At 40.8% G+C, this 22,033-nt stretch overlaps 2 protein-coding genes and 1 non-coding gene across 5 annotated transcripts; 2 read left to right on the top strand and 1 right to left on the bottom strand.

Moving 5' to 3' along the window:
* The first annotated feature begins 1,819 nt into the window (after positions 1-1,819).
* BDCG_08262 lies at positions 1,820-5,524 on the top strand. Of its 2 annotated transcripts, none has more exons than XM_045424037.1 (6): positions 1,820-3,106; positions 3,178-3,495; positions 3,581-4,032; positions 4,113-4,284; positions 4,356-4,518; positions 4,595-5,364. In XM_045424037.1, the coding sequence occupies exons 1-6, from the start codon at positions 3,001-3,003 to the stop codon at positions 4,971-4,973; spliced, it is 1,590 nt and encodes a 529-aa protein (XP_045272845.1). In that variant the 5' UTR covers positions 1,820-3,000; the 3' UTR covers positions 4,974-5,364. The 2 variants fall into 2 exon arrangements, with proteins under 2 accessions (XP_045272845.1, XP_045282478.1); XM_045424038.1 differs by having other exon boundaries at positions 2,202-3,106; positions 3,181-3,495; positions 4,595-5,524.
* Positions 5,525-6,377: 853 nt separating this feature from the next.
* BDCG_08260 lies at positions 6,378-10,979 on the top strand (the record flags this gene model as incomplete). 2 transcript variants are annotated; one of them, XM_045424036.1, is made up of 6 exons in its annotated part: positions 6,378-6,976; positions 7,044-7,271; positions 7,860-8,273; positions 8,355-8,384; positions 8,469-10,463; positions 10,558-10,979. In XM_045424036.1, exons 3-6 carry the CDS (start codon positions 7,976-7,978, stop codon positions 10,677-10,679), a joined length of 2,445 nt encoding a protein of 814 aa, XP_045282477.1. In that variant the 5' UTR covers positions 6,378-6,976; positions 7,044-7,271; positions 7,860-7,975. The 2 variants fall into 2 exon arrangements, with proteins under 2 accessions (XP_045282477.1, XP_045282476.1); XM_045424035.1 differs by lacking the exon at positions 6,378-6,976 and having other exon boundaries at positions 7,204-8,273; positions 10,558-10,679.
* Positions 10,980-11,543: 564 nt separating this feature from the next.
* BDCG_17753 lies at positions 11,544-11,669 on the bottom strand. The gene has a single exon. It is a non-coding gene; the product is annotated as a tRNA-Ser (tRNA).
* Positions 11,670-22,033: the final 10,364 nt, after the last annotated feature.

Below are 22,033 nucleotides of genomic sequence, written 5' to 3'. Positions count from 1 at the left end.
TTATTGTGCGCTAAATGATCGGGCTGGTGGTAGAATTAACTGGACAGGGCAAGGTCCTGATGATGAGGTCGTGGACACGGTATACTTAGGTGGGTAGATATCCAGGGGCGGTGGGCGGGCAGGTAGGTAGGTATAGGGGAATCTGGATTTTTCTGGTTGTCTCTTCGTGTTTGTGGTTGGTTTGTTATGCGGATTGATAGGCTGTCTTTTCGGGATGGTTAGTTAGTAGTTAGAAGGAGCTGGAGGGAGAGATGGAGGTGAGGACAGAAAGGCAAGATATAGTTTGATGTCATGAGCATGCTACCTCTCATGTTGTAGCTGGTTGTTTGTTTTGCTGGCGTAAGTAGATGGAGGCATCTCCCATCTGCTAGAATAAATAACCAACCACAAACACCTCTAACTAACTAACGGCCCAATAGGACCTTCGTCCCTCCTCCTTCAATCATCCGAACCCCCCCAAAATCCCCTAACCCAAACCCCCCCTTTTTGAAACCGTTTTTTTCCCCCCCCCCCCCCCCCCCCCCCCCCGACAACCGTTCCACTAGTTTCCAATACTCACTCAAACTCCCAACATCAGCCCCCCCCTCCCCCCAGGCGGGAGGGATCCTAGCCCTTAAAATCACCGTGGAGTCAGACCCACGGCTCTATCGCCCCGGGACTCACTCCTGCAAGCGGGCACAGAAGACTTCAACAATTCCGCCTTGCTATCTAGCGGATATAGAGGAAAGTCTTCCCAACGTGTGAGTGTGTGGGGGAAGCGCCGCCTCATCCTCATCCGCATACCAGTTGCGTAGTTCTCCCCCGGTGGTTAAGGAATACTGCGGGAGGGCGGGCGGGCACGTTGAGTTGAATCATATCTAATTCCTGTCCTTGGTAGATGAAAGGTGTGTAGGAGTAGTGCATTAAACCATCTTGCCACGACTACTGGGAGGAGTCTGTGATCGGTGCATTCGAGAACCCTGAGTCCTTGCTGATGAAGTTGATCACGTCAATAGGGAACCCGACCCGTTAACTCCTTTGTCAGGCCAGTGACGCACAATCTGGTGTACCTCTGCGCGTGCTTTTGGATTCTCCCAATTTAGGTCGGGTTAATTCCTTCGTGTAGAGGTGTAGTAGTATTTGTTGGATGAAGAGCACGGGCTCCCAGGCTGAGTCTGGAACATGTTAGTTCTTACGATGGATTGGTGTATCTATATATCCTGCCGTTCATATTTTCTAGAAGGGACATTGGGCATTATGCTCAATTGAGAGGAGTAAAAAATACCCCTGAGATGAGATTTCCAGTTATTGAGTCGTCAGCGACATATTTTGGGCTTTTTCCAAAATACACCAATTCATATACGGATTGTGCAGCGAGGACACCGACTGCTTGAACCATTCATGCTACCTGAACAGAAAGGTCAGCTTGATAAATCATCAAGAGAAACATGATGTACTGTACATACATATACATGGACTACAGGCTAAGCAAAACAGACGCCTGCATATAACCTGATCAGAAGTATGAGTGAAGACAAGGTCCATAACATATATCAAGCCCCAGTTATGTTAACATAGGGCTCCCACATCCTTCACCGTCCTATAGGGCGGATGGGTCTGAAAAGAAATTGGGTAGGTCCTAGCCCATATCTAGTTGCAGCAACTGGAGGATAGGCGACAACCACACAGAATCAAGCCGTAGGTCATGGACGTAGTTAAGCTCAGAGATGATTCCAGCGATGTCACCAACCCTGAAGGCTTGACCGGGTATACGCACTATATAATTCCCACCATGCTCTTTTGACGAGGTCTCTCGCATTTTCTCCCTTTATTTTTATATAGGAAATTGGCGCCGTGGTCCTCTTGTTGATGTTATTTATCAATTAGTATCTTTACACGTCACGCAATTGTACGCAGTGTATTCTGTGTAATTGTTCTGGAACTGTGAAGAAGTACTTGCCAGCCATTGACAGCCGTTACCAAGGGCCTGAGTGAGTGCATTTAGATTGGGTTTGATAACAGGGGAATCTGTGTCACGGTCCTAAAGTCAATCAATCTTTTGTAGCTGTGATACGGTGTTAGTTTCGATGATTGTGAAGTTCAAGCCCTTGATATCTTGTAATCAGATGCCAAGGCTTAGCACCTTTAGCACCTCAAATTCGTCAAAATATCGGTAGTTACCTGTCTTGGCAGCTTTTATCAACGTCAGCGATAGGTTCTGTTGGCGATATCGATGCCAGTTTCTATCACCTCTCCATTTCTTTTTTTTACTTACTCCTTACTTTTGTTCTGGCTTGTGGGCATTGAATCATGGAAGGATACCAAAGAGCCGCCTGCCTCGGACATATTCAGAATCTATCAGAAAAATAATTTCATATCAAAACAAAACCAAGCAATTATTGACTTTTCAGCCTCCTTTCCTATTTTTATCTAGGGACACAAAAGGATCCTTGGATACTTTTGCCTCAACCACGGCCATGATGACCCCTGATTCTGTGGATTTCTGGTGCTTCAGACCCAGCTGCCCCCGCCCCCGGGCCAATGAGATAGCTACAAACCAGGGCAAATGGTGGTCCGCATCCACCGAATCATTGCGTTTTTCAATCTCTAAATCACGACATCATGATGTTGGAGTTCAGAAAGCTTCTTTTTTTTGGAATTTTTTGAATTTTTTGGTTTATATGGATATGGGCACGATGATGTGCAAACTGCATTGCTGTGATTATTCCGCCTTCTGTAGGTTCAAACACGCCTTATCCCTAGACTTCTTCATAGGTCGATATTGCGTCTCTGCATTAATTATTGCATCTTCTCTCCTGAAAATACCTCAAAAATTAGTGATGGGAACGCTGGCATGAGGTCTATCTTTATCAATCTATCAGATACCGCTCGTTTCTTTTCTCGCTCGTTGTTTTATAGACCTACATATATAATTATTTTTTATCTCACTTGCTTTATCACGTCGTTCGTTTCCCCAAATAATATTCCAGCGTTACGCGTGGATTACTTTATAGACCTAAGATGCCGCCTGGTGAAAAGACTTGGTTAACCTCTGGGTTAAGGCGTTCGTCAAGCAACGAGAGCCTCAATGAAGGCTATCAGACCGGTGAGGAGGGACAGCCAGACAGTAAGTGAACGATTTGAAATTGACGAACGTGTTGGATAATATGGTACAGCTTCACTGACTAGGTCTTTAAGTAGGTGATTCTTATCAAACGAGTTCCTCCCGCCGCCAGATCGGACTCACATCGGCCGTGTTTCTCATCTTCAATCGCATGGTTGGCACCGGAATCTTTGCCACGCCAAGTAGCATCTTCGCGCTCTCAGGAAGTGTTGGATTGAGCTTGTTCATATGGGTTGCTGGCATGATCATCGCGGCCGCGGGCATGGCGGTGTACATTGAATTTGGAACCGGGCTGCCTCGAAACGGTGGAGAAAAAAACTACCTGGAATATGTTTTTCGAAAGCCACGGTTCCTCACCTCGTGCTTGTATACAGGCTACGTCGTTTTGCTAGGTGAGCGAGCCCAGCGTTCCAGTCCTCGAAACAAAGGGCACCCGCCTATAACTAGTCCTGCCCTTGCTGACTAGTTAATTAATAGGTTGGGCAGGATCAAATTCAGTCGTATTTGGCGAGTACATCTTACACGCAGCCCAGATCGAGGTAAACCGATGGAACCAGCGAGGCGTCGGACTTGCTTGCATCACAGCCGCCTTTCTAATCCACGGCCTTGCGATGAAATGGGGATTGCGACTGCAGAACCTTCTGGGCATAATCAAGCTCCTTGTTATCATCGTAATCGTTGTTGCCGGCTGGGCCGCCCTTGGGGGAGCGCTAAAAGTCGAAAAGCCCAACAATTTTGAGAACGCTTTTGAGGGAACCACAGGAAGCGCATATGGAGTGGTCACCGCGCTGTACAATGTCATATGGAGCTTCATCGGGTACAGCAATGCCAATTATGCGTTGAGCGAGACGAAAAATCCAGTGAGGACGTTGAAGATCGCTGCTCCTCTAGCGCTAGGGCTCGTGTCGATTTTGTACATCTTGGTTAATGTATGTGGAGTCCTTTTCCCCTAACCCTCCCTTCCGCCAAAATGTGATTGATTTCCCTGCTTACCACAGTTGATGAATAGGTTGCGTATTTCGCTGCGGTCCCAAAGGAAGAAATACTTTCCTCCGGCCGTGTGCTTGCGGCATCTTTCTTTCGAAATGTCTTCGGCCCTCAAGCCGAAAGAGCACTGTCCGTCTTCGTCGCGCTGTCGGCATTCGGCAACGTGCTCAGCGTCATTTTCTCGCAGGGCCGCTGTATGTCGTTTCCCCGAACCTTTCACCATCAATTTGTATAATTTAGACAGTGGGGCTAATATCATGTACAGTGGTTCAAGAACTTGGCCGCGAGGGAATCCTTCCCTTCTCTCGACTCTGGTCGAGCAATAAACCTTTCAACGCGCCATTTGCAGGCCTGTTCGAGCACTGGGTTGTTTCTGTCGTTATCATGTTAGCACCTCCGCCGGGCGATGCCTACAACTTCATTCTTAAGTCCGTCCCACGAAACCGCCCCTTAGACACCATCCCTTGAAGTATGAAGTATATCAGCTAACACCTAACTCCACAGCGTAATCTCCTACCCCCTCTCCATAATCAACACCTTCGTCGCGGCCGGCCTTATCCACCTCTACCTCAACCGCGCCAAATACAATTGGAACCCGCCCGTCTCCGCAACGCTACCGGTGGTAATCTTCTTCCTCCTCAGCAACATGTATCTCGTCATCGCCCCCTTCGTGCCGCCAACGGGCGACCAGAACGTTTACGATGAGCTCCCTTACTACCTCCACTGCCTCGTGGGAATTGCGATTGTGCTCGCCGGCGGCGTTTACTGGCTCATCTGGGCACAGTTGATGCCGCGGCTGGGCAGGTATCGGTTGGAGAGGAAGGTTGTTCTGGGCGAGGACGGGTGGACGAGGAATGTGTTTACGAAGAAGTATCTTGCCTGATCGGCGGGAATGCTTTATTGGGAGATTTTTTTACCTCTACTACCTCGTTTCCGTTTTTCTTTTTACATATTGGCTGCGCTGCTGTATGCGGCACGGTATTGCATTGCATTGCATGGCGTTTCATTTTTCTTTCTTTCTTTCTTGTTTGCTTTGAGCGGGCGTTTCCCCTTCATTAATATTCTAATAACATTTGAGATACCATTTAGCCGTATATGAAGGATATCTACAGTTAATGATTAATCTGGATAAGACGGGGGCGTCATGTTTATAGCTTTTAAAAGTTGATATACCCAGTTGGGCAACCACTGTTTCGTGTTTGACTGATCGCTACTGGAAACCCTTATATCGCAATGAACTCCACAACTTTCCCGGAGACGTCATTGGACCCCCCCCCTTGTTTTTTTTACCGTAGAAGGTAAAAATAAATTAGATTATTTGTCTCAGCTTTGTTCCTCATTGTTCTAGAAGGATGATGCGGCCGGTTGGCTTTTTTTTTTTTTTTTTTTTCCATCACTAACTAATTGGCTATGGTTGTGGCTTGAGATCCCCCCCCCCCCCCCCCCCCAAAAAAAAAAAAAAAAAAAAAAAAAAAAAAAAAAAGGTATAGTGCACGGTGATGAGTGCTTAGATTTCAGCTTTTTTCCTCTGGACATCTGAGCACTTCCACCGTTCCACGAGATCTCCACTGTGACAAGCTTACCGCAGAACTGATTTTCTATATTTTCATTATTCTTCTCAACCACTACTTTTTACCTCCAGTTTTTTTTTATGTATTAATGAATGGAAAGCCAATTGCTGAGCCGTGCCTTATAATTTAGTGCGGCCGTCCCTATCAAAAAGAGGGGACTACCGTACTCAGTATAAATTGCTGAGAATAGGTAGCAGCACTCCGGAGAAGCGAAGCCCTTCCCGCTCCGCCCACAAAATCCTATTTGCGCATTTTTTCTTTCCTCACGCCCGAGCCGGACGGACGGGCGCGCGCCGGGCGGGGATAAAAGGGTGGTGACAACTGGATTGTGCGGTGCTACGATGCTAATTTGCCGGCTTGCAGCAGCAAGAATAATGGGTGTTACTCAAGTTAGAATAATCATAAATAAGCAGGGCGGAGTGTGCTCGGGCGATTTTGTTTAGCGGCGGGAATTCGCATCCTCTAACAGCAGCGGGTGGGTGGATTTTGCAAGAAAGTAACTATGTGGGTTTAAAAAACCACCATAAAGTCATAAAACCACAATATGATATAGAAAGAATTATGTAGAATAATGACTAAGCCGATTCAATCTCGTGCAATGAGTAGAAAATCCGACCACAGGGAATGAAGCTCATTTCAAAGGTCGGTTGTTTCATCAATCATTATACGAAGGATCCAAGGGTCCTCTCAAAAGTTTTGATTAGCGCTAAGAATTTAAGATACTGTTATCATTCCATTCTCCAGCCCCTGGGATTTAGGCTAGCTTTAGTTAAGCTGTCGCTGGTTATTCAGGTGCCACAGACATTAACCTCCTTAAGAAAAGGGAATGGGAATACTTTATGCCTGTAACAAAGTTACACCTTAAATTCTTAGTGCTTAACTACCAAGACTTTGGAGAGGATCCTACGGAGTACTGCTTGGCAAGTTGGCATATGCATGTGGGGATTTGAAGCGGGCAAGAGACAAGTATCTGTTCTGCTAGTTCTCATAGACAGATCCTTATACATAGATATGGGTGAATCTCTCGTTATTAATAATACTGATCTTCTGTTGCTCCTCTAAGCTCTATCCGTTGTCAAAGGGATGTTCTGAACTGTAACTAACTGGTAGGTAGGCACAGTAAGTTGTGAACCTGCAGCTGACAGGCGGGGTGTGATGCTTTTGCAGCCTCAACTCCGCTTCCACAACCACAACCACTCACTCCTCACATCCTGCACCACCACCACCACCACCACCACCAACCACCACACACCACTACCACTAACTACTAGTTACCACCAACATCTAGTGCACTCTTGCTCCCAGTCTCAACCCCGTAGTACCTCACGCGCATATCTGTAACTAACGATGAGACTTGTCCCACGTCTAACTTTGGCGAATAGGTTCCTCATCCTCGTGAAGCTTGCTCCACAGCGAGCTGGTCTGATATACTTCGCTCCTGCGCTAGCTACTGCTACCCATCCCATCCGTTACCCCGATACACCCCCAGGCGCGTTGCCTCAGGCTTATCTCCTCCCCCTTACGGCGCACCTTGTCGAGTTATCTTGTCGGTCACAGACTCTCTCACCCAAGCGTTGGCCGGTCCTCTTCGGTGTTTTCTTCCCCAAGAGGTGAGCTCTCTCCTCCCTCATCGGTTCCTCCGCTTGGCTTGAGCGTCATCCACGCACCTCCTTCAGCCCCGTCATCCCCCCTCCCCCAACCTCACGTGTTCCGGGGTTGCCTGCTGCTGCCCTCTGGTATCATTCTCCCAGGTCGTGGGGTTAACTGCGGGAAGCGCCAGTAGTGTATCGCTCTTTGTTGCTGTTCGTATATATAGCACAGACCTTCATTCTCCCACTTTCTATTCCCCATCTCATCTGGTTCTAGGCTACTGCGTACAGGGAGAAAATATCGCGGATCTGCCATCTTTTCCGGACCAGGCACTTTACTTATACTGTCTTTGTAAAAAGGGATCATGTCCACTTTGCCTCTTTTCACTCTTCTACTTTTGCCAGAATTTTAAACTGCCTCGATGCCGTCTTATTGTTTGCAAGATTGCCACTATTTCTACCGCAGTGCCCTGCGACTCCTTTCAATACCCACCCTCCTTGCCTCTCGTTACGCTTAGAACCCCCCCCCCCCCCCTTTGGTTTAATGCTAGCGCTTTCTTTTTGCTAACCAGTTGAAAAAAATAATGATGTCATACTCCACCTTGGCAGTCCGGTTCTTTACTAAGCCCAAACCCTTAGGGGAGACTCTGGCTGAAGACGCAAAGTCGAAAAACCCCAAACTTCCAAACGGAATTTCGGAGGCCAAGGGAACGCTTCGAAGCGCCATGGCTGGAGCGGAGGATGCGAACTTCAACTCCAACTCGGATCCCAACTCTAACCCGCCTCAGACGGTCCACAAAGGCATAACCTTTGCAAACCAAGACTCGCTCCCCAAGCTCCCGATCCCAGATCTCGAAACCACATGCACCAGATATCTGGAGTGTCTGGCTCCTTTACAGTCCGCTAGGGAGCAGGAGGAGACGAGAGCCGCTGTACACGAGTTTCTCAGGACAGACGGCCCGGAATTACAAAATAAGCTGAAGAAATATGCTACGTCGAAGTCGAGTTATATTGAGCAATTTTGTGAGTTTATTCTAACATTCGATGTATTTATTGTTGCTTTATGTGGCGACTCCAGAAAAATTATTGACCTATTTTTTTCAGGGTACGATTCTTATTTGAATTATGACAATCGTAAGTTTCCTCCTGGAAACATGGTTTCTTTTTCGGCAGTACTGCGGCGTGGATCGAAGAGATATGCGGCTAACACTTAGGTAGCTGTTGTCCTCAATCTCAATCCATTTTTCCTCTTGGAGGATGATCCCACTCCTTCCAGGAACAACCAGGTCACTCGCGCAGCGTCGTTGGTAGTGTCCGCGCTATCGTTCGTTCGAGCTGTTCGAAGAGAGGAGTTGGCTCCCGATATAGTCCGTGGGAAACCACTTTGCATGTTTCAATATTCGAGATTATTTGGCACAGCACGAGTCCCAACGGAGAATGGGTGCATCATTGGTCAAGATTCGGCTGCTAAACATATGGTGGTCCTATGCCGAGGCCAATTTTACTGGTTCGACGTTCTTGACGAAAATAATGACCTTCTTATGAGTGAAAGGGATATCTCTCTTAATCTTCAAGTAATTATCGAAGATGCAGAGCAGACGCCAATCCAGGAGGCTGCTAAGGGGGCGCTTGGCGTGCTCAGTACGGAGAATCGGAAAATCTGGTCAGGCTTGAGAGATATCCTGACCAAAGATCCGGGATCTAACAATGCGGAGTGTTTGAATATCGTCGATACTGCTCTATTTGTTTTGTGTCTGGATTCTACAGAACCGTCAAACACTGCTGAGCTATGCGCCAATATGCTATGCGGGACCAATGAGGTGGTGAAAGGTGTACAGATAGGAACCTGCACAAACCGATGGTATGACAAGCTGCAGATCATCGTCTGCAAGAACGGTAGTGCCGGGATCAACTTTGAACATACTGGTGTCGACGGTCATACTGTGCTCCGATTCGCCAGTGACGTCTACACCGACACGATCCTACGGTTTGCCAGGTCGATTAACGGCCAGGCCCCTAGTCTGTGGGCAACCACAAGCCCTCCACCATCAAAGCGCAGCCCCGAAAGTTTTGCATCGAATGTAAGCACAACCCCACACAAACTCGAGTGGGACATGGGCCCGGAACTCAGCATCGCCCTTCGATTCGCCGAATCGCACCTTGCGGATCTATTACATCAGCACGAATTTCAAGTCCTCGACTTTAACGGCTACGGGAAGAATTTCATCACCTCAATGGGCTTCTCGCCTGATGCATTCGTTCAAATGGCGTTCCAAGCCGCTTACTACGGCCTCTACGGCCTAGTAGAGAATACGTACGAGCCAGCGATGACCAAGTTCTTCCTCCACGGGCGCACGGAGGCAGTCAGAACCGTATCCCACGAATCCGTCGAGTTTGTGCGAACGTTCTGGGACGAGCGTCCCGCAGCGGAGAAAGTAGCGGCCCTCCGAAAAGCTACAGAAAAACACACCGCAGTTACCAAGATCTGCTCGCAAGGCAAGGGTCAAGACCGACATCTCTACGCCCTCTACTGCCTCTGGCAGCGCTCCTTCGATGATGGACCACCGAGTGCGAACGGCTATTCGAGCCCCGTCGAGAATGGTTCAAAGGTCGACCCCTCTTCGCCGCTACCAGCACAGGGCTCCACCACCGTCTCCCGCCCATCTTCCTCATCTGGCGACGGCGTATCCTCCAGTTACTCCACCAGCAGCTCGCGCAACATCCGTCTCCAACAACTCGCCCACACCCCGGCCCTCTTCAACGACGCCGGCTGGGACAAAATCAACAACACGATCCTCTCCACTTCCAACTGCGGCAACCCCTCGCTGCGCCACTTCGGCTTCGGCCCCACCTCCGGCGACGGCTTCGGCATCGGCTACATCATCAAAGATGACTCGATCTCCATCTGCGCCTCGTCCAAGCATAGACAGACAACCCGCTTCATCCAGTCCCTCGAAGCGTATCTGTACGAGATTCGCAAGCTGCTGCGCTCGACGCAGCACAAACCCGTCGTCCCCAGTAGTGTGCGCGAGCGGCAGATGGATGCGGAGGCTCGCAGTGCGCCGCTGGCGGTGACGCTTGGAGAGCGGGTGAAGGGAAAGGGAAGGATGGTGAGGGTTGCTCCGCAGCATGTGGTTGGTGGGGGGAGGGGAGGGGAGACGCCGATGACGGATAGTGCGGAGGCGGAGGCGGAGGATGATGGGATGGGTGGATGTAAGTTCAAAAAAATCTTTACTTTCTTTCCTTCTCTGTCAGGCTTCTTTGCGTCGTTGTTATGAATACTAACTGGGGACTCCTTTACATATAGATGGGTTCTTCGATGCCGGGATGCTGCTATATGCGCTTAAGGGGCTGCAGGCAGATAGAGATCGGGATAAGCCTCCGAAGCGGAAGCTGGTAGGGAAGGTGTTGAAGTTGAATGAGTATTGATTGATTGACTGATTGGTTGGTTGGTTTTGATTATGTTGATTGTGTCTTTTGGTTTTCGGCTTTGATGTGATGATGACCATATTAATATAAATATTGCATATCACTACCGGGCATCATTGGTCTTGTTTCTTGCTTGACTTGCTCTGCAACAGTACATAGCATAGGTTTTACATCTTATTGTAGCATACCAAATAATATCTATATATATATACTCTTTCTCCGTTAGATTATCGGTTTACTTTATTATTTTCCTCTCTAGTTTTCCGTGTAGCAATAGTAGTACACTATAGTACAGTACAGCACAGCACAGCTTATGCTACGATTAGAATGAATAACTAACTACCCCGTCAGGCTGGTGATGAATTCAATGGCTGGCGCGGCATCTGCATCGTTATGTCTATTCAGCTGGGAATTGGTTCGGGGCCGTTTCAAGAAGACGACGTCCGCCTCGAATCTCAAGATCGGCAGGGGCTTCTGTCTTCAATTTCCTCCCCGAGAGAGAGGGGGAGAGAGATGGTCCTTTTTTCTTTCTTTCTTTCTTTCTTTCTTTCTTTCTTTCTTTCTTTCTTTCTTTCTTTCTTTTCTTTTCTTTTCCCTTTTCCCTTTTCCCTTTTGCCCCCTTTTTTCTTTTGGGGCCGGGGGGGGGGGAGCGTTCTTACTTGCCACACACTCTCTGGCATTGATGTTGGTACTGGTATTTGGTATATTAATTTATTTTTTTAAAAAGTTCTTCTGAAGTCTCAGACAGAATGAATTTGAAAAGAGCAGTTCTGTGCCTTTAATAAAATAAATTAAAATAATAATAGAGTGAAAAAAATAAATAAATAAATAAGACAAGGAGAAAAAAAAAAAAAAAAAAAGAATCGACACGGACAAGATTCGAACTTGCGCACCCGAAGGTATGAGATGATCGTATCCAGTGGCCGCGGAAACCTCGACAGTTCTGCGGCGGATTCAAGTCTCACGTATTAACCACTCTACCACCGTGTCAAGTTGCGGATGTCTTGTGGGCCCGCTGAGTGGTATTTATCCGCTAGCTCTGCCAACTCGTTTTGTCTTTTGGGTGTGGTGGCGAGGGAGGCAAACTTTTGAGTAAATTTTTGTGTAAATTTAACTACTACAGAACAGAAATATTGAATTAAAATAAGAGAAAATGTGCTGTCTGGTATAAATAGAGAAACACAGAATAATTCTAGTGATATACAGTTAGACTGACTGTGTGATTATATCTGAGATCAGATGTAGCATCTACTCTTGCTACTTTTCAGAGCTTCTACTTTCATTCTTATTTCTCTTATTCAGAAGCTTCACCTCTATTTCACTATTCTCAGAGGCTTTCACTTCTTCCTCTATTCTACTATTTCTCAGAGCTTTCACTTCTTCCTTCTTTCACTCCCAATCACTTCTTCTGTTGACTCAATCATGATAAACAAACAAGTATGAATATATATATAGGAGTGAGTGCTCACTCATCTCCATCTGAAGGGGAATAAGAGAGATTTTACCGTACGCTGCAATTCTACACGTAGCTGGCGTACGCCCCAGTCTAGTCACCAGTGTTGCGTCTTCTCGAAGGCGGAGCGGAATTTAAGGGGACAGAGGATCTGATTCTTAACTAGACATGCTACCAAATTGCGGCGTACGCCAGCTACATGTAGAATTGCAGCGTATGCCAGCTATGTATAGTCCATGTAAAGTGGTAAAATCTCTCTTATTCCCCTTCAGATGGAGATCAGCAGGTGTCCCTATATATATATACATGCTTATTCATTTAACATGATTGAGTCAACAGAAGAAGTGATTGAGAGTGAAAGAAGAAACAAGTGAAAGCTCTGAGAATTAGTGGAATAGGGGTGGAGCTACGGGATAGGGGAATAAGGATGGAGCGGAAGCTCTGAGAAGTAGCAAGAGTGAATGCCATAGTCCCCTTGTCTGATGGAAAACATGAAACGCCGCGGGCGCGCCAACACTCCATGACGGTCTCCTGTTCTTCGCTAACGATCGCCTCTATATTACACAAACCTTGGCTGAAGATCTCATTCGCTTGTAAGTTGTGCCACGATGCGGCCGGACGCCCCAGGCTTCATTGAACAGAAGACATCGTGCGCCAATCCTTCTTCTTACCTTACAGTTGTAAATGAATCCTTGATCAAATCTCACAATCTGAAGACTTATGTATAAATATTCATTCAAATCTATCTTAAGAACCTATGTCAAGAAATTTCAAAGACATCTGTTTTCAAGATTAATCTTGATAATCTCATTAATGATCTCATCTGCTACAAAACAGTTATTAGATTAAATGATAATAAAAAGAGAATATCAGTAAAAGAAGTTAAAAAGAAAAAGAGTAAGAATACTGAAAAGACTAAAGAAACAGATAAGCTTAAGAAATAGCAGTTTACAGATAATTAAAGAGAAAACATCTTCTATATTTAACAGAAAAATATATTTAACTTAGATTTTAAATGTAAATATTACAGTTACTGAGATTATACTGAAACAGTTTATATAAGAGATTTATGCTAAATAGATCAGTATTAAGATATAGGTTCTATATAATAAAAGTAAAAAACATTAGAAAAGGAAAAAAAGAGAAAGTATAAGAATTAATAATCAGAGTAAATATTTATACATATATAAGATAAAGTTTTAAAGTAGAAGAATAGAAACTTTATATCAGAGCTTTCAAACTGAGAATTAATTAGTAACTAAGAATCAGAGCTTTTAGTAGAAATCTATAAAGTGTAATAAAATAGTCTATATAATTAATCAGATATAGTTTATTATATTAATTCTCTCTTTCTGAAAGTAAGTATAGTTCTTATCAGTTAAAAGTCACTGTATTAAATAGTGCTAGACTGACTGCTAAAACTATGAATTTCATATTTAATCTTATTTAATCTAATCTTATACATTTCTTAATATGAATTTCACTGAGACTAATTATTAAAAAAACATGCAAAGTGACTATATATCAGATCTTAAAATGAGATTATAACTTAGAAAAAATAAGAAAGTAATCTTATTTAATTTTATTTAGTCTCATTCTTAGTATAAAGTTACTATTTTTAGACATTTTAAGGTTTTTTTAGACTATTTTTAATTTTTTAAAAAGTGTGGTATTCACTCTTACTACTTTCTGAGACTTCTGTCTCTTTCTTTCTGAGACTTCTGTCTCTTTCTGAGACTTTCATCTCTTTCTTTCTGAGACTTCTGCTTCTTTCTGAGACTTTTATCTCTTTCTTCTGTATAGCTTCTGTCTCTTTCTTTCTGAGACTTTCATCTCTTTCTTTCTAAGGCTTCTGCTTCTTTCTTCTGTAAAAGTCAATCACAATAAACAAATAAGCATGTATATATATATATATAGAGGTGTCTGTCCATCTTCATCTTGAAGAATAAGACAAGATTTATCTTTTTACATGTATAATATGTGATTGATATACACTACAGATAATGTATGCTGCAATTTGATAGTATATCTTATTAAGAACAAGATTCTCAGTTCTCTTAGATTCTGCTTCATCTTTAAAAGATATAACACTGATAATTGATCTGAGTTATAGATAATAAAGTTCAGTTAACTAATAATTGATCTGATTGATTTCTCTACATTCTTTTCATCTTTAAGAAGATATAACACTGATAATTGATCTGAGTTATAGATAATAAAGTTCAGTTAACTGATAATTGATCTGATTAACTACTCTATCTTTTTTTAACACTGTAGCTGATAATCAGTTCAGTTGTGATAGACTTACTCTATACATATTTATTACACACTGCAATGAAGCAGAACAGACATCTCACTAAAAGCAGCTTCTATCAGTTACTTCACTTCACTGAGCTGAATAAGTTCACTGAGAAGTGAGCTTTCTATGAATCTGCTCAGAGATCTGATACTGAGTGTGCTTACTTGTAGACAGCAGTAGAGAAACACACTGTTATAATCACAGAAATCTGACAGAATATAAATGAATAATATGATAGTATCAAGAACTAAGTCATATTATATAACTGTGTTAAGACAGAGAGCATTCTTATAAAAGTGTCTATCAGATATTATAACAATATTAAGATAACTCTTGACTCAGTTTCTGTTATAAAATGAAAGAATATTATTAATTCTTAACTACAGACTTTCTGTACAGAGGTCACAAAGTATATGAAAGAAAGAGAATTAATAGCTTCAAGCTATGTTAAGTTTAATGATCAGAGTCATGTCTCTTCTGATAAAGTCACTGTATTAGATATAATTAAGAAGTTGAAGTAACTGAAGTCTCAGCTGACTCAGTGAGAAAACAAGCTAGATGAGTGTAAGCACTGACTTAATCAGTAGCAGAATCAGCTGAATAAGTGTATCACTCTTATTAATAAGTGTATTAATAAGCTTCAGAACAATCTTCAGTATTTAATAGATGAAAGAAGTTGACTGATAGAGATATAAAGCAACTTCTGTATAGAGAAAGCAGCACTTACTACTCAGAGATAAGAGTAATAGCATGAAAATCAACAGCAGCAGAAACAACTGACTCAAGTTAAAGATGATGATTCTCTCACTGAATTCTTCTGATAACTGAATATCTTATTTGATGAAGGCTTCAAATCATCTTCTAGAGCTCTGCAGACATCTGCAATCTTAAGAGAGCTGTGTGATGCTGAGTGAGATGCATTCAGAGACAGAATCTGTCACTTAAATATAATGAGAGATAGATTCAATTTCATATAAGAGACAGACATTTCACACTTCATCTATGATATAGAAGAGAATCAAGTCTGTAGAGAGTAAGTATCTACAGTACTCTTAAAGAGAGAGGCCTGTCTTATCTATAATCATGATGACTTTCTGCTAGATAATAGATCTCATTCATTCTCATGATGAATCAGTGATGTGATCTGCTACACTGAAGATGATAAATAAGAATATCTGATATGACTGAGAGCAGATGATATTATACTGTTTGATCTGATGAAAGCAGATATAATGATGTTCATCAGTCATCTAGAGTTTATCATCATATAGAAGAGAGAGAATACAGTACTCTGAGTCTTTTTATTATACTTAAAGAGACAGGTATTAGAATGACACAACAGTCTGTCTACAGAAATAAGAAAGAATATAAGTACTTCTCTTCTCATCATAATTAGTGAGCTGAGATGAGAATTTCAGCTATTGAAGAGAAAAGCCTGAATAAAAGCTCAAGAACTGCATTTCTTCTTTGAGAAGTCAGATGAGCTGTCATTAACACTGTATATCTCATAGAAGATTAACTTGCTATAAGTCATCTCAATCTCTGACTTTACAATGATGAAGAGACTTCTATAAGAAGAGTTGAAGTTAAATCTATCTCTAATCACATCTCTTATTTTTATCAAGTATCTGAATAACTTCTGAAGAAGAATTAGAGATAATAAGTCAGTTACTCAATATACTTAGACTGATTAAAGAACTTAATTCACTGAATATATATAAGACTTTAGATGAATTGATTAAAATAATAATCACTGCTCTTATCAGACTCTCTTGATCAGATTATATATAAAAACTATCAAGCTATCTGTGTCTGCTGTGAACTCTATAGTGACTCTCTTCACAAGCATCTCTGCAGTGAGTAGACTGCTGATTAGATATGTAGAGAGTAAATCATCAGCATCTGCAGCAGAGTGCTATATATGCAGAGACTCTCATTACACTAACTACTATCTCAGAAAAGAGAACCTAGTAAATCAAGTTGAATGAGAGAGTGATAGAGAAGAGAATGATAATCTATTACAACTAGATCTCAGTCTAGATTCTGACAGTGAGTTAGAAAAATAGATAATAAGTCAGATACTGAGAGATCTGTCTTATTCACAGATACTCTCTCAGATAATTATCTGAGTATATTTAACACTGATATATACACTATCACAGTATGTGATATTCTCATAAGTGATTGAGAATATATTAGTGAACTGTAGTACTTATTCTACATCTTTTTTATTATTCTCATTGATACTCTCTGAGACAATCTCTCAGTTTGCATTGATACAGATGCAGGTATATCACTTATTGATACAGTGATAGTAAGCTTATTCTTTTCTCAATATCAGTCAGCTGCTCTGTTACATGACTGATATATATATATTCAAGAAGTTGATTTGAATACAAATGAATTGAATCTATTCATATCAACAGCTCTTATTCTAAAGATGAATGATAAGACTCTTTTTCATCTGAAGAGTGAATTTCACCTGGTGCAATATCTCAGATACAATATGATTATAGTAAATGATATATTATCATCAGTGAGAGTCATCATTGATATTCATAATAAGTGTATTATATTTCATGAGAAATATGCTATAAATATCAAGATCATCAGAGATATTATTCATATAAGTAGAAACTCTTTCTTATTATGAAAGTAAAAAAGAATTATCATCTGTACTGCAGATATCAATGTTATCAATAATGATTTAATAGAGAAGTCATTCCTGTTTTCTATCTTGTATATGAAATTATTTCTATTGACAGACACAGAAGATCATGATAATTCTCTTCAGATTTTCACAGCAGACACTCTTACTGAGTGAGTCAAAGCACAGATATCAGATCACTGAGCAGCAGATGATCATAAGATAATTCAGAAGATCATTGACTGATATTATAAACTTTTTAATCTCAATCTGAAATTATTTTCAGACAATGTGAAGATGCTGCTACAGTTCATTAATGAAGATGATTTTTTCAGACTGAAGCAGTGATTATATTCTCTCTCACAGAGAAATTGAGAAGCAGCTGATCAAATCTTGAACTCACTTGTTCAAAATAAAAGAATTGAGAGAGTTTCCCTTGAGATCAAGAACTCTATCACTTTCCCTGTGTTTGTGATCTGATATAAAGAGAAACTGTGTGTGATTGTGAACTTGTAAAAGATTAATCTACAATTGTTTTTAAATGTGTATTCTTTACTGATACAGCAGAATGTTCTGCAGTCATTGAGCAGTTTCATAGTGTTCTTATCAATGAATATCTGTCAAGACTTCTTTTAACAGCTTATAGAAGATTCTAATCACTTCAAAATCATCTTTATCACACTGTATCAAGGGCTCAAACACTTTACAGTTACTATAATGAGATTGACAATCTCACTCAGATTCTTTCAGCAATGTATGAAAGAGATACTGATACAATTCTTGTGATAATTTATCTTAATCTATATTGACAATATCATCATCTTCTCACATTCACTAAATAATCATCTTCATCACATACAGACAGTATTCACTGCTCTCAAGATATTCAGAGTGATGATGTTCTTATTTAAATGTCATTTCATCTATCTCTCTATGTGTTTACTGAGTCATCATATTGACTGACTGGGAATATTCACTCAGAAGAAGAAGATAGCTGCTATCATAAACCTGATCTTCTCTATAATTCTTGAGAAGCTGAAGAGGATTATCAGCCTCTTCAACTACTACTGTAACTTTGTGAACTTCTACACAGATAAGATAGAAGCACTGAAAACACTCAAAATCAGAATGCTGTGCAACAGCCTCTGAACAGGTCAGAAAAGAGTATTGTACACAGCAAGAATTAAATTAATTGAGTTTGAAGCATCTCTGCAATTCTAAGTTCTACTCACAGAGGCTTAACTTTTCTTCAATACTGTTAAACAGGCCTTAATGAACACTCTCACAAGAGTATACTCTGACTTCAAGCAATCATTCATCATGTATGTGAATTCTAGCAAACAGCACAGAATAGGAATCACACTGCATCAGATGAGCACTGATGAGATTGAGAGGCTCATTCTATTTCTATCATGACAATTGAACTCAGTAGAGAGATGATATTGAGTGACTGAATTAGAGTGCTTAGAATTAATGTGAGCTCTGAAAAAGCTTTCTTAATATCTTAACAGTGAATTCATCATTGTGATCAATTACATTGTACTTATATTCACTCTTCAGTCATCTGTCACAGGTCATCAGAGTAATTAATTAATGAATTAAGCTCTGACCCTTAGCATGTATATCTCATACATGAAAATTCACTATCACAAAGACACTTTATATTACAATGTTAATACTCTCTCTTAATTACACACTCATACAGACAATTCTGAAGAGATTCTGTAAGATAATTAAGAAAAGATACATCAAGCACTCACTCAGTAAGCTGATGAAATCAAGAATGAGTTTATCACTGCTGTATTCAATATAGACATCACTCTCTCAAATGATATCAAAGATCAATTGTGTAAGAATCTACTAGCTGATTCAACCTTGAAAAAGATCTATTATAAAGTGATGTGAGAGAGAAAATATCATTCATTCACACTTCAAGATGATCTTCTGTTCTTTGTCAATGATCATCTCTGTATTACACAGATCTTAGTAGAAGATCTCATCTGCATATGTCACAATACTGCTGAACATTCAGGTCTTCATTGAATAGAAGACATTGTGCATTAATTCTTCTTCTTATCTCATGCTTATAAATGAATTCTTGATCACATCTTACATTGTCTCAATTATCAACTGTCTAAGTCACTCAATCACTCTCAGTGAGGGAAATCACATCTCATCTCATTCTTAAAAGAATCATTTGAGGTTCTGTCAATTGATTTCATTACAGAATTGCTGATAAGCAATGACTGTGATACAATACTGACAGTCACAGATAAATTCTCAAAAGCTGTCATTCTGATTGCTGAGTAAGAGAAATAAGACACTTCATAATGAGTGAAAGAGTTCTATAGAGAAGTAGTCTGTCACTGACAGCTCTCACTGATTATTATCTCAGATAGAGATCTCAAATTCACATTGCAATTTTGAAAGAGCATTCTTCAACAGATGAAAATCAAGAGCTGAATGATAACTGTCTACAATTCTCATTCAAATGATCAGAGTGAGTGAATCAATCTCACTATTGAAATCACCTTGCAAGTGCTTCTCATAGACAAGTATGAATTATCTTGAAGAACTCTACTCAATCAGGTGAAAAGAGCTCTGAACTCAGTAGTCACTCACTCAGTGATAGTCTTCTCATTTGAATTGCTCATGAGAGTCAAGCTGAGATAGCTGTCACTGAGAGATAAAGAAGCTCTGACAGATACAGCTGAATTCATCACAGTTCATGACACTGTACAGCAGAATACTCTAGATTTATACACTCTTATAAAGGTCAAAATGATGAAATTCTTCAATCACTTCCACACTTAATCAGTTATCAAGATGAGTGACTTTGTCTTTCTTAACCTGGTCTGCAAGAATGAAAAAGAATATACTGTTCAAGAATCTTTAAAGATCTCATCTCTGCAAACTGACCTGTTTAAGATTGTTATAAAAGTCTCTGATGTTGTCTTCTGTCTACTACTTCTTCTCAAGTGATGCATGCACTCTGTTATTTCTATCATTCATTTGAAAAAAACACTTCTATGTTCTGCAGATCTCAAACATTCACTCTCAGAGTCAGTCATCATGACTAATCAGTCTCAATTTGAAATCAAAAAGATCATCAGCAAACACACAGAGAGGGAAAAAACATATCTTCAGATTAAGTGAAGAGAATATGAAGATCTGACCTGAGAATCTCTCAACATGATCGCGGAGAATACTCCAGATCTTGTCAAAGTCTTCATGATTAAGAGATCTCACAGGTGATCATGTCAAGCCTAAGAGGAACAGACAAGAAAGAGAATGTCATGAGTAAAAGTAATAAGAAAAAAGAGAAGAAGAAGAAAAGAAAAGAAAATCTATTATCACTATTTTTAACTACTGACTGCAGAAGAAAAAGAAAAAAGAAGAAAATAGAACAAAGAAAAGTAAAATCAGAGATCTTTTATCTGTCACATTCATCTCAAGTCTCTTATCAATCATTCTCAAGCTCATGTTGCAGCTTCATCTCCTGTTTAGTGAGATATATGTCTCAGAATGTAATGTTCACTGACAGATCATCATTTATAAGATCACTGAAGCATGTCTCACTAGACAGCTTGAAGAAATGATTATCATTGATGATGTCATCTGCAGCTGAGATCACATTAGCAAATTCTCTAATCTTGTCTAACTTCTTTCAAGCAGCCTGCACAGTGTTCAGATTATATTTATCAAGATTAGATGATCATCTCAACATCTTTAGATTCTGTATCATACAGTTAATAGTCTGATCTCTGAAAGATAAAATTGATGACTATCACTCACTGCTTATCTTGATATTCTCAATCACTCTGACAGGAGTTGAACTAGCATCTCTCTCACTAATTCAGACATGCTTGATAGGTTTCAGAGCAATCAGACTCAAGGTCTTTCATTTCAATGAAGTGAGTGTCTTCTCAGCAGAGACAAAGATCAAATCATTTTTATCTGCATCACTATCTTTGATAGTGTCATCTCTGTTCATACTCACAGCCTTCTCAAACCTCAGCACACTTCTCTCAAACAGCAGATTGTCAGTGTTTTTTTCAAACTCATATCAGCTATAATAATTTAAAGAACAGCAGACATTCTTGTTATCTCACTGACAGTTGATATAAGTGCTATGTCTCTGCTAAGTCTGATTATCATCTGAAGAAGCAATCACACACTCTTTAAATCATCTGTGACCTGCTGTACAAGACTGATAAGATGTGAGAGCTACTTTCTCACAAGTTTGAAGAACAATAACATTCTGATTAGCTGAATCTTTGAAATCAACTATTCTCAGAGTAATTAAGTTATTATTTGTCATTCATCACTGTAACTTTCATTGTATAAGTATTCATTTCAGCTGCTTGATCAACTGCTGACTGAGCAGAATAAAAAATTCACAGTTCACAAACAGCATTTTCTCACTGTATTCTGTGAGTCTTTTAATAATTGATACAGTATCTGCAAGTCCTTCTACAGTTGAATTCTGCATTATTGATACACTCAGTCAGGCTGGCTTCTCATTCTTCTGAAAGTGTAGATTGGTTTTATCATCATGATGCAGACAGTACATACAAGTCATATCTCACAGTCAAGACATCTGATCATCTTCAATAACTCTCTTTCATCTCATTCTTCTCAGCACATTATTCTCTAATGTGCTACATTACTTCTAACTATTTCTTCATCACTATTTATCTGCTTCAGTCAGCTTCAGTTTCTCTTCATCTTTCTTCTTATAAATGTCTTCTGTCACTGACTTCACTTTCACTTCTATCTGAGCTACTGACTTCATCTTATCTTCAGTCACTGTCTTCACATCTGTATCTCTGTCAGAGAACTCACATGTATTTGAAGACTATGAGTTCTTCAGCTTAATGAATGATGTAATAAACTTTCATTTAAATCTCTCTGCAGTCACATCTGAATCTTTTAAGCTTTCACTCTCAGATTTC

Source organism: Blastomyces dermatitidis (assembly GCF_000003525.1).
Source record: "Blastomyces dermatitidis ER-3 genomic scaffold supercont1.10, whole genome shotgun sequence".
NCBI classification, from domain to species: Eukaryota; Fungi; Ascomycota; class Eurotiomycetes; order Onygenales; family Ajellomycetaceae; genus Blastomyces; species Blastomyces dermatitidis.
This window is presented reverse-complemented; position numbering and strand designations above follow the sequence as displayed.

Coding starts and splice junctions, on each gene's coding strand:
- BDCG_08262 (XM_045424037.1), top strand. CDS start 3,001: ATGCCGCCTGGTGAAAAGACTTGGTTAACCTCTGGGTTAAGGCGTTCG. Junction 3,107..3,177: donor TGAGGAGGGACAGCCAGACA/GTAAGTGAACGA, acceptor TAGGTCTTTAAG/TAGGTGATTCTTATCAAACG. Junction 4,033..4,112: donor TTTTGTACATCTTGGTTAAT/GTATGTGGAGTC, acceptor GTTGATGAATAG/GTTGCGTATTTCGCTGCGGT.